The sequence below is a fragment of the Polypterus senegalus genome, chromosome 3 (assembly GCF_016835505.1).
Source record: "Polypterus senegalus isolate Bchr_013 chromosome 3, ASM1683550v1, whole genome shotgun sequence".
NCBI classification, from domain to species: Eukaryota; Metazoa; Chordata; class Cladistia; order Polypteriformes; family Polypteridae; genus Polypterus; species Polypterus senegalus.
Genome location: NC_053156.1, coordinates 42,567,540 through 42,580,106, shown reverse-complemented (window position 1 = coordinate 42,580,106; position 12,567 = coordinate 42,567,540). Strand labels below are relative to the sequence as shown.

Here is a 12,567-nt window from a genome sequence, read left to right as displayed (position 1 = left end):
ATTAGTAAATGATTATTTCATGCCTGACTATTTTGATGCCTGTGACCTGTGGTTGCACATCCTGTTCTGGGCTCCAGTGCATGTCTTACCTCATCTACTCACGTCTGTCAACCTGTGAGTGTCACCCTGATGTCTCTGCATTAACACGATTAAAATTAATAATCAAATTAAAATAACCAGTGAAACATGAATTTGAAAATAATCAGATGTTTTTATATTAGTGTGACCATCATAATAAAAAAGAAATACATTAAACAATACAAGCTAAAGTGCATGTAGTCTTTAAACAAAAAAAGTGCATTTAACTTAATCAAAAAATACATTGTTAAAACTGAAACGTTTTTCATATTTTAGTAATAAATGATGAAATGTGGACATAAACTATGTAATATGTAAAGCCTGAAGTGCAAAGATCAAATAAACACTTTTTCATAAAAGGTTCAAGGACAATATAATAGCTTCCATGGTGCAGCGGTAGGAATTGCTGACTTATAATCAAGAGGTCCCTGGTTCGATCCTGACTGCCTCGTATATTTACCGTTTTGAGTAGTGAGTTGCTCTTAGTGTTAATATTATACATTAAACACATACATTTGATTTGCGTCTGTAACAGCCACCCTAAATATGTAGTACTTGTAAAAGTTATCTTTTTTTTTTTTCTCTCTCTCTCTCTCTCTCACGATCACTATACATACTACCACCCCCCAGGGATCTGACGCTGTTACTTTTTATTTGAAACTGGGAATAACTGTAGATGTGAGTGGTGTTTTGAGACAATTGAACTTGAAATTCTTGGATTTGGATGGATAAAAGCTGACATACAAATGCTGGCGAATCTGTCTTATTCGTATGTCATTGTCACTTGATTTTTTTTTATTCAGTTTTATTGAGCTGAATTAGTATGCGTCTTATGGCCCGTGATGTCAAAGCCACACTGACAAAAAGTGTGTTTCAGAAAACATTGTGACACAGATGCAATATTCATATTCATTCGCGTACCTTCTTGTGGTTGTAATCAGTGACCGCATTTCCCGCCCCCTTAATCCGTTCCAGATCCTTTGACTTATACCAAACAGGACATATACTAAATGAATTTTTCTGTAAGAAATAAAGGGAAAATGATTAATTTGTTCCCATGAAAAAAATCCTATTGTTATTGGCATATTATACATTGATGGGGTTGTATAAAATACTTTAAACACCGTTTAATACTAAAATACATAAATACAAAAGCAATTAGATGAAATAAATGAAAATTTAACCTCACTTGAATTTTTAATAACTTTGTTTTTCACAATCGTAGATACTATCGTTGTCGGCATACGGTATGCAGCAGCCAAGTCCTGGATACGCATGCCGCCTTCATACTTTTCAACAATCAATTCAAATTTACACAAAAAAACACAATCACTTGAAAATCCAGAGTTATAGCGCGTACTGGGCAGTCATAGCTTTGTCGAGTGAGGTAAACAAGGGTAGCGCTCGGTAGTTCACTAAATGCAAGCAACTGGCGTACTGACACCCATGGACAGTTGTGTGTCTGTCTCTCTCTCTCGGTAAACAAGGTTTGCGCACGGTGTTCTAGCAGACGAGTCATATTCCAAACAAAGGTCATACACCAAGCAAAATCACAATGTACATAAGTATTCACAGCCTTTGCCATGAAGCTCAAAATTGAGCTCAGGTGCATCCTGTTTCCCTGATCATCCTTGAGATGTTTCTGCAGCTTCATTGGAGTCCACCTGTAATAAATTCAGTTGATTAGACATGATTTGGAAAGGCACACCTGTCTATATAAGGTCCCACAGTTGACAGTTCATGTCAGAGCACAAACCAAGCATGAAGTCAAAGGAATTGTCTGTAGACCTCCCAGACAGGATTGTCTAGAAGCACAAATCTGGGAAAGGTTACAGAAAAATTTCTGCTGCTTTGAAGGTCCCAATGAGCACCAGTGGCCTCCATCATCCGTAAGTGGAAGAAGTTCAAAACCACCAGGACTCTTCCTAGAGCTGGCCGGCCATCTAAACTGAGCGATCGGGGGAGAAGGGCCTTAGTCAGGGAGGTGACCAAGAACTCTATGGTCACTCTGTCAGAGTTCCAGAGGTCCTCTGTGGAGAGAGCAGAACCTTCCAGAAGGACAACCATCTCTGCAGCAATCCACAAATCAGGAATGTATGGTAGAGTGGCCAGACGGAAGCCACTTCTTAGTAAAAGACACATGGCAGCCCGCCTGGAGTTTGCCAAAAGGCTCCTGAAGGACTCTCAGATCACGAGAAACAAACTTGTCTGGTCTGATGAGACAAAGATTGAACTTTTTGGTGTGAATGCTAGGCGTCGCGTTTGGAGGAAACCAGGCATCGTTCATCACCAGGCCAATACCATTCCTACAGTCAAGCATGGTGGTCGCAGCTTCATGCTGTGGGAATGTTTTTCAGCGACAGGAACTGGGAGACTAGTCAGGATAAAGGGAAAGATGACTGCAGCAATGTACAGAGACATCCTGGATGAAAACCTGCTCCAGAGCACTCTTGACCTCAGACAGGGGCGACGGTTCATCTTTCAGCAGGACAACGACTCTAAGCCAAGATATCAAAGGAGTAGCTTCAGGACAACTGTGAATGTCCTTGAGTGGCGCAGGCTTGACTCCGATTGAACATCTCTGGAGAGATCTTAAAATGGCTGTGCACCAACGCTTCTCATCCAACCTGATGGAGCTTGAGAGGTGCTGCAAAGAGGAATGGGTGAAACTGGTCAAGGATAGTTGTGCCAAGCTTGTGGCATCATATTCAAAGACTTGAGGCTGTAATTGCTGCCAAAGGTGCATCGAAGAAAAGTATTGTGCAAAGGCTGTGAATACTTATGTACATGTGATTTCACTGTTTTTTGTTTTTTTTTTTTTTTTAATAAATTTGCAAAAACCTCAAACTTTTTTCACGTTGTCATTATGGGGTGTTGTGTGTAGAATTCTGAGGAAAAAAATGAATTTAATCCATTTTGGAATAAGACTGTAACATAACAAAATGTGGCAAAAGTGATGCGCTCTGAATACTTTCCGGATGCACTGTATATACCACTGATCCTTCCCATTTGTTTTGAAGTCATCAACCGCTTTTTTTAAAACTAAGGAATCGCTATTTCTGTTACTTATTAACTGTTTATCGCCTTCATTCTGTTCCATCTCCTCATCAGTATATTATATCTCGTGATTTTTCTAAGTCATTAGAAATTTTACTTTCAGTATAAGAAAAATAGTATGAGAGCTTAAATCTTAGTCAATGTAAGAACTACAATGTTTACAAAACGAGTTACAAGAAACCATGTCTCTAAGAAAGTGTAAGAAAATAGTTAACTAAAGGAAACAGCTGGACTTCTTTACAGATGGTGGTATAATGTAAAGTATACAATATTGTTAAAGCAATGTGTGTAGTTTCAAAAACATAAATTAGTACTTTGGAGCATTCTTTTCTTTCACGTTTTAAGAATTTTGTTTCACATTTACTGTAGTTCCACTAAGATTGTTGTATGCATCTGTGGCAGTTGCAGAGTGTTTTTAATTCCACAATTATTGCAACAAGTTTTTGGAATACAATGAATGTATTTCATTATCGTTTAAAGAATAACTAACTTCACATAGGACAAACTTATCATTTAAATCTTTGTTGTATGAGCTTCATCAAATTTGGGTTGCTTCTGAGTCTCTACTGTAGATCTTAGTCCAGCATTCATTTGTCCACCAGCTAGTTATAACTGGAACTAGGGAAATTGATTTTCAACAGTATATTTTAAAACTTTCAGCACTTTGAGTTTACTGTGGCAAATAAGGCAATTGATCTTTGTGACTTGTGTTAGAAAAGCACATTTTTAAGAGGCAAGGTATTATGCAGTTGTTCCCACAGGTTATGGTGTTTGTATTTATCTTATTAATGTAGAAGGCATTCAAGCTCCCAAGTGCACAGATATGCATTATACTATGTGCCAGATAACTTAACAAAAGTTTTATAGCTTGCATGTTCTAAATCTAATAACTAATTTGAATGACTAGACTGCAGTATTGTTCATATTTACAGAATTGGCAAGCTAAATAAATGTTACTTTAATTTTAATATGCCAGATAAATGGTTTTCTTTTTGTATCTGTCACAGTTGCTGAATGGCAGAAAACATTTGAGGAGAAGCTGTCAACTTTGTTTAGTGTTAAAGAGACTCTCTCAGAAGAAGAGGCTGTAAAAATGGGCAAAAAGGACCCAGAACAGGAAGTCGAGAAATTTATTACAGCTAACACTCAGGAGCTAGGAAAAGACAAATGGCTCTGCCCCCTCAGTGGCAAGAAGTTCAAGGTAATTGTGATGGCTAATGATAGTATTGTAGTTTGTCACAGCTTTTGGAAGTTGTGTTATTGGCAGTGACTCGTATAAGACATCCAGAATTGGTAATGCAATAAGATGTACTTAAAAAAAGTAACTAGCCAAAGATATTGAGGATATCATAAATTATAAATGGTTTCTGTTCAGATAAAGGGTGCTATACATGCCCACCATTTGTTACTGTAGCTTCTTGGGGGAATTAAGCTTATTGATGTATATTGTCAAATATATGCCCCCTTCATCTGACCTAGTCATGTATATTTAGCAGATTTTTTTTTTTCTCGTTTTTGAAATTTGAACCAGCAAAAGCCTACTCTGCATTACTAGCTTTCGTTAGTACATGAAGTGTTAAGTCAGAGAGAGCAAACGCGACTGAATTTAAAGCCTTGCCTTCTGAAGGGAACGTTATTCTTACTGATAAAGAAAAAAATTTAAGTGTCCCATATGCATATATAGAATTAAAAAGCTCACTTATTGGATTGTGGGAATACACTTAATAGCTAAATTCCTGCCATTTCCTTCACATTTAAACATTCCATGGACTGCTCCTACACTAATAAAGACACTTGCAGGAATTATAATGCTACAGTGCTATGTCACAGCAAAATTAAAAATATCGTAAACAAAGCAGGGTTCCAGGCCATCTTTCACACACCTGCTGTCAGTCATGTATTATAATGAATCCAAGGGCAATGTTACAATTTGTTAAAATATTTTATTTTATTTTTTTTGCGCATAGGCATGTTAAGCAACTTGCCCTGAGTCATATAGCAAGTTGGTGATTTGCTGAGACATCATTATGAATTATGGGCCAAGTCTTTAACCACTAGAGCAAAGTAGCCACCGTTTTATTTTTCAGATTATATACTTAGAGTTCTATCATGAGTTAACCAATATTCTGTGTTTCAGGGTCCAGAGTTTGTTCGTAAGCATATATTCAACAAGCATGGTGAAAAAATTGAGGAGGTGAAGAAAGAAGTGCTGTTTTTTAACAATTTCCTTATGGATGCCAAGCGTCCTGCTCTACCTGAAATCAAACCGCCACCTCCACCAGGACCTGGCCAGGGTGGGTGTAAAATGTAGCATAGTGTTAGTAAAATAAAAATTGCCTTTATTTGGAAAGTCATTTCAGTATACCATATTTTACTCTCATCAGTAGTGATCTGCTTTTAAAATAGCTTCTTTGTTTCCAGCAGATATTGTGTTATCCTGTCACTGCTTGTGTTATCAACTACCACAACACATTGTAGTTGTTTTTGGATGAGAAGTGCTATCTATAAACTAAAATAGCATCCTCCAAATATTTGTTTGGTCACTTATTAAATCTAAATTGAATTAGTAGTGGTAATGTGGATGTTCCGCACAAAGGACTAACATCTAATCTGTTTCATTATTCTTGATGCTGATGGGCAATTTTAGGAAGAAAGTGCAAGACTTTTTTTCCACATAGCATAAAAACCATGATTAATCTCTGTATTCAGCACTTAAAATGCCAAGGTTATGGCCTAGGTAATACATTTCATAATAACTGTTTGATATAGATATATGTATATATCATTAATTGGTATTTTTGTTTCCTCTTTAACTCTATTCTTTGGCTTTCCAAATCCTGCTTGCAAAAGCAGTCCTTAGTCCAGGAATGCCGTACCCTCACCCAGCTCCACAGGGCCTAATGGGATATGCTCAACCACGACCACCAGTCTTAGGATATGGAGGTATGAGGCTATTTTGTGAGAGGAATATTTTATGTCAAATTTTCTACTGATTACGGTCTTTCAACTACACTGTGTCAGATTTTTTTAATACAAATACATTTTGATCATCTTAAATGAAAATTCAAATAAGCATAAATAAAAATGTAAGATTAAAAAAAATCTACATGTATTATATGTTAATAGTTACCGAATTATAAAATTCTGTGTTCAGTTAAGATGTTCAACAGTGCAGTTTTTTACGCAATTGTCTGTCATAACTTCTAGTATATTTTGTTAGCCTGAGTAGAGCAAAAATAGCAATGCAGTGACAGTATATTGTACAATGACTGCAACAGAAAAACCAGTAACAACAAGTCAAGTACTTGAGCTGCACAAAGGTCGTGATAATAGGTAGCATCAGTAGTTTTAATATAGCAGTGCAGATCATTTTCAAAGGATGTGAACTAAATCTGCATCAGTATGGCAGTTGACACTAGACATGCCTTTCTTACTGTATTCACATTGACACTTTGGTGTTTAAGTGTTTCTATTATATGTATTAATATTTTATTTTTCCTTGTTGAAAAAATTCACAATTTGGGCTTGTTTTTCCGGGGGAAGACATAACGCTAAGAAGGCTACATGCTAAAATTTGTAGGTATAATTTTTTCATTTGTTGGCAGATATCTAATTTTGAACAGCCTGTAGACCTAATATTCATCTTAATCAAAACTAGGGGGCTTTGCTCCCTGGCATGCACTACACGCTAGCCTCTTTGCGCTTCTGCCGTTCGTGTATGGGGATGCGGATCTACAATTTAAACAGATTTTTATTTTCATGGGAATTGTTAAATATGCATAATAAAACTTAACTATTTTACATTACAGTGAATAATTAACCATAACCACGTGATAAATTTGAAAGAAAATTGTTTCTTGTTGCATTAGTTATTCATTGCGTAATGCGATTTCGTTCTGTTCGGCTTTGAATTTAAAACCCAAAAACCTTTTTACACTTAAACTTTTTTACTGTAAAACTTCAATAAAAACAATTTTATTAATAATTTTCCTCAATATCGTATTGAATTTTGATTCTGTGCTTGGACTTTCATCGTGACAACGCAACATTTATATACCCGTAATTGAATTTCGTTTCTTTCTCTCTATTAAATAAAACAATTTTTTCAAATGTTTCGCTGTGAGATTTGTAAATTGTCTTTGCAAAAGCTATTCCAACAGGAAACTATTAACATTTTAATACAAATGGCATATGTAAAGCTCTTTGGCCACGGCATTCCTATATTGTTTTAAATGTGCTATATAAATAAATTTACATTGACATTCTCCGTTAATTTGTGCAGTGGAAGACCGGAAGGTGTTAACAGTTGTAGATATTCTTTGGGATATTGTAAGTTGTTGTATTCATCTTCTGCACGATCACCACCAACTGTTTCAGCTTGTCTATTGATATGCATTTAACCAGTTTGCCGTGTAACCGATTTGATATTTTTGACGCTAATTCGTTTGACTTCATTGTTTCTCGGTGCTAGGATTGGCCATGTACTCTTTTTTTTTTCTGTTGATAACCCTTTGTGATGAAATTCTTCAGTAAGATTTGGATATAATTCTGTAATTGGAAAGTCTTCTTTAATTGGGAACTTAAAGTGAGGAAAATGTTAATGTATAAGAGCTGAGATCGCAGGAAGTGTGTCTGACAAAAGCATTCACTAGAATGAGAGGTGAGATTACTGTTAGCGCGGTTGAAAATGGTTGAGAGGAGGGCATGACTTGAAAAAATCTCAATGCCAAAGTCTTATCTCGCAGGACTTGAAAAAAAATCTCTTCAAAAAAGTCTTGTCTCATTGCAGGATTTTTTTATATAATAAGAGAGATCACATTTTTTTTATATATAATGGCCAGTTAGTTTTTAGTTATTTAAATGAATTTTTTATTTTTTTGCATGTAGTACAAGGAATTTTTATCTCCTCAATTTTTTATAAGCCTTGCTCCAGTTTAGTTTTAGACACTACAAATAAAAGACAATCTCTTTGCCTTCAGGCTTTCTAATGATGGTTTCTTTTTTGTAGGGGGACCTCCATATCCTCCAAATCAATATGGTGGAGGTAGAGGAAATTACGATAATTTCAGAGGGCAGGGTGGTTACCCAGGAAAGCCAAGGAACAGGTATGTCCAAATTTAAGGGCAGGAAAAAAAAAACAAAGATTTGCCTATAGACTGATCATTTCTACATATTGTATAACCATATTTATCTTCAAATGTGTCCTTATGTATTTTTTTTCAAAACTTTGTGAAAAATATTATGATCTCGAAGTTTTTTCATGTTATAATTCTCAATGAATTCCACATATCTTAATATTTCACCTGATTTTTTTAAATGAAAAGATTGTTACATCCTGTAAACTTGTTTTCTTAAAAAAATCTTTTGCACTTCTATAGTTTTCTGTCATAGAGACAACAATCAAATCTAGAATCGAAGATGTCTCCGCTTACTACTAGATTACTCTGCCATCTTATCCAAAATTTCCAATGCTGAACTTTGTGGTTTCAGAGGACATTCAATGATATGTAATGATTTAGTATTAATATTTCAGGTATTTTTAGTATGCACTTTAATTTGATAATTTCATCAGATGGGACTGAGGCATTTTTCAGTTTAAAGTTTTTCTTCTAAGAATTGAGTTTGGGCAGGAGCTTTGTGGTCCTACAGTTTTGCCATTGCAAGTAACATATTTGTATGTAAATGAAGGAAACACTGTCAAATCACACTTTCAGATGTTTGCTTTGTTATTTATTCTACCTTTTCTCATTGTACAGCCTGGTATGTACTTGTGTTTTTCGTGTTTGTCAATAAAAATCAATTTATAGTGCAGCATGTAGACCAATAAAGCATCATGAATATAGATTGTTCAATTTTCAGGTGGAAGAAGAATATTCAGATATATAAACTTTTTTCTAAAAGAATCTTAAGGACATTTATATTAAGTGTTTACGCTTAAACAGTCCCAATTAGACTGAAAGAATGTGTAATAAAGACCTAAATTTTACTGTGTCCTTCCATTTGTGCTACTCATTTTATTGTCTCTTTAAACTACCACAAGAATGAAATGCATGTCAATTGAATTACCTTTAAGTTGTATTTATAGTGCAAATACTGATTGAATAATTTTAAAAAATTGGATTTGTTTTTCATTCTTTAAATTGTTTTTTCACTATTATCGAGGTCATCAGTAATGTAAAAATAATTGTGGATGAAGCAGTAAGTATTGGATTGTCCCGATTTCCAAATACAATGCCTCATGAGAGGCTAGTGGTCAGAGTGCAAGGAATCGGAGTCACAGCACAGTGCACTGCACTGGCCTAGGCAAGGAGGGCAGTGGGTTGTGTTGCAAGGATTTTTTTGCTGTGATGGATGCTAAATTTGGAATCTCCAAAGCGTAGAGACTAGAGCCCCAGTTCACTTCATTGTACATTGTTTGTCATCGAGATCCAAAATATTAGTAAACCATAGGATCATCAAGTCACTGGGTAAGATGTAATTTAAAAATGTTTAAATTTTCAACATAAAGTGGTGTGAAACTTGATAGTACACATTCCCCAAAGACTTGAGTTCTAGTTGGTTCATCATTGTCCACAGCTGACAATACCAAAGCTGTTCTGATGGACAATAGTAGGTTTGGTTAAGAATTTATTATTTAGAACACAAGGTAAAGTTTAAGTTGAAGGAGGTTATTTGTCAGTAAGTCATGTACTTGTGACTTCTCATGTTGAATTATAAGTTGTTTTCTTTTATTTACCACATTTTTGACATTCCAGCATTCAAAAAAAAAAGTCCAGAAAGGAACTGCTAGACTGATTTAATCACTGTCGGGTTATGAGAAATAATGCATGAAAGTAGTATCATAGTAGTACTATATAGAAGTATAATAATAATGATGATGAAAATAGTATAATGCAATATATGAAGGGATCTCTGAAGATTACGAGTTGATTTAAAAGTAGGTCTTCAGCAGGTTCAAAGGGTAACAAATGGAGGCTATTTAAGGGTAAATTCTGAATTGCCATCAAAAAATATTTATTCACACAAAGCTATAGATACTCATAAATTACCAAGCAGTGGGTTATTTAGTAGAACTTTAGGCGACTTTTAATTTTGAATGGTATACAGTAGGGATTGATTATTTGCATTTTGCTGATGTACTGTTCTCAAACCTTTTTAATGATGTTGGTAAATAGCCTACTGCCTCACCATACATCCTATGTGAGATTCCACTGGTTTTTTTTTTTATTAGCCTTATTCCAGTCGTCTCTTTTTAAAACACATCATTAAAATGTTTAATTTCATGTATAATACTGTATTACTGTTTTTCGTTTTTGTGGTTTTTATCAAAATTCAAGTGATGTTTCTCCGACTATCAGGACTTAAGTTATGTAAATAGTGTAAAGTGTTTTGACTTTAGGCCAATGTTTCAGAGAACATATATCAATGCAATATTTGAAACATACACTATAAAGGAGCTTCCACAGCTAAATTCATTTGGAGCAGCTTTTCCGAACTCTGGAACAATTCCCAGCAACCCCCATTCCAAAGTGAACATTATTAAACTGTCAGCAGGCCTAATGATAGTAAACATGTGGTTTAAGATAAACTAAATAGAGGAGACACTGTACAGTAGCCTACTATACGAAATTTGTAATCAGTTTTCTTTATATGCAACTGCTTTACCACGAATGCATGAGATATGCTGCATAATAAAACAATCCTGATATTTAATACGAATCCAGAGAAAACAAAAAAGTAATGGCTTCTTTAAGATGCACTGAAGTTGCAAGTTTTATGTACTATGTAATTTTAGTTTCCTTTGCAAAGAAAAAATTGCTTGCATGTACCTTTTCTTCAGTATGGCTGCTGATGTAATTTTTAAATCCATTTTTTATTAATTTTGTTTACAAGAATATTTGAGCATATCTTCATAGAGTATTCAACATTAGCTAAGGAAACAATTTTTCAATTGAATCTAGTGGACTGCGCTAAATGAATCCGTTACTCCGTTTTCCTGTATAGCCTCATAGCTCAAAGGTCTAGCTGCCAAATATATAAAATCATTAATTATATGAGAGTCATTATTTTTGTAAGTGATTTTATATGTAACCTGTGTTGATTTGGGTTGTCGAGTACATTTTATTTTATGAGAAATAATATAAAGATGTCCATTTACAAATTACTGGTATCATGACTATCTTGTAAGGTAATTTTTATGACACTTTGCCTAACTGGAACATCTAAAAAGTTTCAAGACAATTGCAGGCAACTTCTGAATCAGATGCCATTATCTCCTGCAGGATTATCCGAGGAGACCCCAGATCGATTATCGAGTACCGAGACCTGGATGCGCCAGAGGATGTCGACTTCTTTTGAAATCACGCTTGAATGGTTTACTGACACTCTTGTTCCTTTTATTTTAATGTAAATTTTTTTTATATGGTAAGTGCATCTATTAGTCTGCAGCTAAAATCTGTATACAGATTAACGTCCAATAAAAGTTGTGGTTTCATTATATACCTGATAAAGAAAATTGTTTCTTCTTTTTCACTCTGTCCATGAACTCATTTGAATATGGTTCTCGCTTTCCTTAAATGTCTGTGCATTTGTGGGTTTTTTTTTTGTTTGTTTGTTTTGGTACAACTAGTTTTCCGGAAATATCTTAAATGCAGAGTCCCCTGAGTAATCCTGCGCTTTCCCAGAATAGCATTGTAATAGAATTATCTCCTTAGAACTTCCTTATGGGAAAAATCTCCCTTGGGTCTTATGGCTGATTTTTTCTTTCTCGAACTTCAGAAGTAAATAAACTAGTTCTTGATGTGGAGAGTTGTTTTTGGAGATGTGTGCTTTTAGCATGCCTTATGACCACCTTCTATCCCCCCCATTTTTTTTTTTCCAATGCTATTCTTAAACGTTTGAAGATCATCCAGTAAGGCTCAAATTCGGCTAAACTATTTCCATTCTGTAGTTCTGGGTAGTGACATTCTTTTGTGACTTCCTCTTTGTAATAGACCTGCTAAGTACATATGCAAATTGTCAAGCCTATTTAGTCTAGTTTAGGGTGATGGAGGCCTGGAGCTAATCCTGGCATCTTGGATTGCAAGGTGAGATACAGTACTGCACAGTTCACTATTCCATTTTCTGTTATACAAATACCTGCAGACACGTTCATTTAAAATACCCTATAATATACGTATGTATGTTTGTGTAAGTGTATAATGTCTGGATGAAAAGAGAGGGTTCTGTCATGTACAAAAGATCTCAAAGTAGGTTTCTGCCTGCACATTTTTAAAACCCAGCATAGGGGTTACTGAAGAGGGAGAAAATATCCATGTCATGCTGACACAGCAAGTATAGTGACAACACCATAGAGTAATAAGTACACACTCTCAAGGCATTTAATAGCATTCAGTTATGGCCTCTCTTGTCTGGGGAATACTTGGAAGTGGT

At 35.1% G+C, this 12,567-nt stretch overlaps 1 protein-coding gene across 3 annotated transcripts in view; it reads left to right on the top strand.

The window, feature by feature from the left end:
* srrt (serrate RNA effector molecule homolog (Arabidopsis)) overlaps positions 1–11,636 on the top strand; it is a 43,822-nt gene extending 32,186 nt beyond the window's left edge. The window contains exons 16-20 of one of the 3 annotated variants that reach the window (XM_039747041.1): positions 4,143–4,336; positions 5,273–5,429; positions 5,989–6,078; positions 8,144–8,240; positions 11,418–11,636. In XM_039747041.1, the coding sequence (XP_039602975.1) occupies positions 4,143–4,336; positions 5,273–5,429; positions 5,989–6,078; positions 8,144–8,240; positions 11,418–11,493 (614 nt within the window). In that variant the 3' untranslated portion in view covers positions 11,494–11,636. Of the gene's footprint in view, positions 1–4,142; positions 4,337–5,272; positions 5,430–5,985; positions 6,079–8,143; positions 8,241–8,513; positions 9,128–11,417 lie in introns of those variants that run through there. The other 2 variants (XM_039747040.1, XM_039747042.1) reach the window with 2 other exon arrangements.
* The last annotated feature ends 931 nt before the right edge of the window (positions 11,637–12,567 follow it).